We start from the raw sequence: 4,973 nt of genomic DNA on the forward strand, positions 1-4,973 counted from the left end.
TCTTGAAATAATTTAATAAATATATAAATTTTCAAAATTAATGTTTTTAATTAAATTGATTTTGTGGAATTTGACTTTGTGAATGAGTCATTACATTCTGATATTTTAAATATATTTAGTTCTCTAGAGTATAAATTGGAATACCATTATTGTTTAGATTCACATATTTTGGCCGGAAAGCCTACAGGTTGGGCTGAAACCAGAAACCTAGTTGTCCGACTTATCCGAAGCCCGATATTGTCTATCCTCATCAATCTCTAGCCTTGAGTATAGTTTTTTTTGACATACATACGAATAGAGTTGTATATCTTAAGCATATGTTCTCTTAAGAGTTTTTTGGTTTTTTTTTGGCTAACTGAAGAGTGCTTCATATTTTCCAAAGCTGTTATCATTTCATTTTTTTTACTTCAGAGTTAATATATATAGTGTAATCAATTGCAAGTGGGTATGCTCATTAAAGACAATTTGAAGATGACACTGAAGATTTTTTAGTGATTTTAGGTATGTGTCCTTCTCAGAATGAGTAAAATTGAGGATCGATATCGAAATAATGTCCTTCCTTACATACTTCACGTCACAAATGCTTGTATCAGATGTTATAAGATCATGACAGTTAAGATGCTCTCCTTTAAAACATTCTTAAAATTGTCAGGATTATTATGTTGATTTTTGTTTTCTTTTATATATACATATATACTGAAAATGCTTTCAATTTACATATTTATCTTAAGGGAGTTTAAATTTACTAAATTACAGTGAAAGTTATTTTTCTATAAAAATGTATGTTGGTAAAAGCAAAATATGAATTCCCATATTAATTTTTCCTCTTTTTGAATATTTTAACTTATCAACGAGCAAGGAACCCTTTAGTTTATAGTGATATTTGTCAGCAGATATGTTGTCTTTCAAAGTTACGAAAAATGTTTTTCGCTCGCCTCAATTTAGCAAATATTCACATCCCTACGCCTATCTGTACGTGTGAAGTATATACTACAAGTAATTTGTTTTTCCGAGATGAACGGTATCAACTAATAAAAAACATTGATTATTTTAACTATGCTGCAATCAAAATTAAATATATATACTTGTACTTAATATTAAAAGTTTACTCGTAGTCGAAGTAATCGAGTCTAGACTCGGACAAAGAAAAGTGTACTCGAATACAGCTTATGCAGTTAATTTTGTGTTTTATTAAGATTAAATCACAAAAGATTCCAATACAATTATATTTAAAATAATATGATAGTGTAATACTTTTGTAACTTGATACATCATAAGTAATATATATAAAAACAGTCATAATCATAGATGATAATAATATCGTCCACTAGTATTTAAAAAAGAAAAAAAAACGAAAATTAAAGAATTCACTCTGACAATTAGAAGAATGTCGTAACGTTTCATTGAATTAGCAGGAAGTAGCAATAAGATGAAGAAAATAAACACAACACCTACAGTAGTTTTCAGGGCCTCAGTGTTTGGATGACGGATACTACATGTGTACTCGAGGGCGTTGGCATCAGGGCTGTAGGGGGTCAAAAGTGTCAAAAAAGAGTACACAAAAATGTCCAAGGACTCTTTCAAAATAGTCTTAAAACGAAGAAGAAAGGTTTCTTTCATTGTTGATGTTAAACGTGGCCTCACTACCTTCACAGGGCCCTTTCTGCCCACTTTTTTATAGCTCTATGGACAGTCCAGAGTGAAATCCAAAGATATATTGCATGGGCCCTCATGGACTTGAGAGGATTGGCCTAGGCTGTTTTCTTTAAATTCTCCGGATCCAGTTTTGTCTTTATTACAGAGCCCTTATGCCTCTCCAACGTTTCAGACTTGCTGACAGCGTAGATGGTGGTCCTGGTGACGCCTAACTTGTAGGAGTGCACAAATGGAACTGAGCTTCGTCGATCACGTTCAAGTGTCATATCCTTGATTTGTACGTTTGTAAGCTAGAGAGCTTAAGTTTGTTTTCTTTTGTAACGAATTTCTTATACTTTAATGTATCGAAATACTTATTAATTTCAATCACTTAACCTTTATTGATAATTGAATCAGTAAGTGTCCAGTTTTCAATGGATCAGCTAGTATTCAGGTACTACTACCTACGAAAAGCCGGTTACTCTTCCACTATAATATTATTTCATCTATGGTCATAATTAATAGTATGTATTTGCAAAAAAAATCATTTCAAATATCAAAACAAACTAAACAGCATTTACTTGAAATATAAGTAAGCATTATTACTGATGTTCATTTGATAAACATCTAATATGATAAATATAAAACAATTGATAAATATTTTGTTAAAATAATAGAATTAATAAATATGATCTATCACAAATAGGTATTGACAAAAAAATAATAATGGAATGACGATGATCAAAATACAAGCCAAAAGTATAATAAATAATCACTCTGTTTGTAACTCTATTAAAATAATACTTGAACTGTAAAAGAAATTCCTATTAATTAAAATTAAAATGAGGTCACCAGACTCTTCAAATGAGAAATAAATGATGATATGAAGAGCACAATAAACAAAACGTTGTGTTATGAATACGCAGTTGTCTTTGGAATAACATACAGGGAGTCAGGGTAATTCTCTGCAAGATCACAGATATACTTTCCGTGATCTAATTTGCTTGGCACACAAATACAAACAGTCTTTGAATCAATTTTTAATTTCAAATGAAGGCCAAACTCAGTTTCTTCTCTGGTTTGAGGTATTGTTAAATAGTCTGGAAAGTTTTCAAAGTTTTCCCACATCAAATGCGAGTATGGCAGTAAAATCCCGGGTTCTAAGTAAATATCAATTTTGGATACATTTCGTGCCCACCGGGAGACTTCATTTCGATGTAAATAGCTCTCACGTACAACAATAACCTTTGTAACAACTCCATCTTGCATTTTGATTATATCTCGGATTCTATCATCTCCAGATTTAACTGCAAGGATTCCAGATTGAAGACTAAGACTATCGGGAGATTCAAATCCATCACGTGAATATGCTGACTCTAAGTTGGTTTTGTCCTGGATTGCTATAGAGGCTGAACGATGAAACCTCATTAAGCTCTCATACACATGACACTTGTCAGCTTCAATGCCATCATCAAGACATTGTGCGCGTCTTTCTAAATTTTGTTCATCATCACCTAATCAAAACAAAAAATGTAAGGACATATGTTTTAAATTATAAACAGGAATAAATACTCACCTAATGCAAAGTATGATATGGTATGTAGACCAACTTTTTCAGCTAAATTCTCGAGTCCAGGCCATGGTGTTAATGAAGTTCGTAGAACCCAAGGATGTTCTGCTATTTCAGGATGTGTCTCAACTATTTCCGACAAATAGGGAATGACATTACTAGGATCTGACAGAAAAAAAATGTATGGGCGCTTTGCCCATGCTAATTTTGAGCCTATATCTGAGATAATTTGCCAAGCATCACTTGATGGAAAAGAAGAGTTCTGTGTAAATGCAACAGGGAGGCTTATTTCAAGATTATGAGTTTTTAATGCTTTAAGGTGCCCATAGAATTCTATAGCCAATTGGTCTTCAGGAGATAATACACACACTATAACAGTTTTGGTTCCTCTTCGATATGCTTCAAAATAAGCTCTATAGACTTTTGCTAACAGACCTGCATCCAAATTGTTACGAATAAGGTGAAGCGGGTGATGAGGAAAATGAGCGAATGGGGATATAAAAACAGAGTATTTGCTAGCCACTCTTTCAAGAGTTGATAGCTCTTCGTCCTGATATCCAAAAAAGAATTTAACTTCATCACTGGCTTTATTATAGTCTTGAGATAAGGAGTCAACAGACACATTGATTGGCTTAATATTTGGAGTAAAACTCCAAGAAAAGTCTTTTAATCCTCTTTTAATTCGCTGAATAGACGAGATAGCTGCCTGTGTATCTTCTTCATCTGAGAAAGCAATGCCTAATGAGATGTCTTTGGCATAGTAAACTGCATTCTCAGGAAAAGGAGATGATAGAATCGCTGTGTAGTAAAATGCACCAGCCAAAAGAAGTAAAATGATAAAGATTCCACTTGAACAAAGAATGGTAGATGTCTTTGAAGACATAGTATTTTCAAATAGTACGAATTAACTTATTACATATTTCTTATAAAGAATCACACATAACGTGACCACATTGTCTCACCTATGCATTTGCAGAACTAAATAATAAAATCTTCTTCCACTTTTAGTATTAAAAAATCTCAAAAAATGGCGTGCACGCGCGCAGGCCGAACACCATGTACTGTACCTAACGCAGACATTCCCTGTTATTCTGTGCATGTATTAATATTAAATATTATTTGCTACTTGTCACAGTCTGATCAATTAATAGAGAAGGCCAGGAAGCTTTGCGTATATGAGCATAGCATATTTTATAAATATATTACTTTGAAGTATCCCAAAAAGTTAGTTATTTGATATAATGATCTTACATTTTCACATGTTACTTATTTTATTAGTGTGGCTCGTCAACCCAAAATCAAGCAATAGTATTTTTTTCTCAAAATTGAATCAGGATAATTATAATATATTCCACTGGTATATTAAAAATGAAACCAAAAATTAATAAACTTGCCCAGATAATTTGAAGAATGTTTTGGAGATGAGTAGCTTATGGTCTGTAAGGAAGTTTTTACCTCATAAGGCTTGACCACCTGAAATTAATTATGTCACCTAGAACATTGATTTACATCAATGTATAGTACCATATCAGGAGATCATAAAAAACAAAGTCAGACCAAAAATTTATGTCAGAAAAGTGAAGTCAAACCATCCACAAAATACCCACCAAAAAATATTAAATTTGCAGTTTGTTTCCCCCATAATTTACATGGGCAATTAAGTCCGACTCCCTAAATAGTCACACTAAAATTAAAACAATCCCAATCTCACCATATTTTCAGTTACACGATACACATTGTATTATAAACTTTATAGATACATATTTTA

At 32.4% G+C, this 4,973-nt stretch overlaps 1 protein-coding gene across 1 annotated transcript; it reads right to left on the bottom strand.

Annotated features, from left to right (window-relative positions):
• Window positions 1-2,147: 2,147 nt before the first annotated feature.
• On the bottom strand, window positions 2,148-4,188 carry LOC121129238 (uncharacterized). Its single transcript, XM_040724947.2, has 2 exons — window positions 3,212-4,188; window positions 2,148-3,149 (listed from the first exon to the last, which is right to left on the bottom strand). Exons 1-2 carry the CDS (start codon window positions 4,086-4,088, stop codon window positions 2,548-2,550), a joined length of 1,479 nt encoding a protein of 492 aa, XP_040580881.1. The 5' UTR covers window positions 4,089-4,188; the 3' UTR covers window positions 2,148-2,547.
• Window positions 4,189-4,973: the final 785 nt, after the last annotated feature.

Source organism: Lepeophtheirus salmonis, chromosome 14, assembly GCF_016086655.4.
Source record: "Lepeophtheirus salmonis chromosome 14, UVic_Lsal_1.4, whole genome shotgun sequence".
NCBI lineage: Eukaryota > Metazoa > Arthropoda > Copepoda > Siphonostomatoida > Caligidae > Lepeophtheirus > Lepeophtheirus salmonis.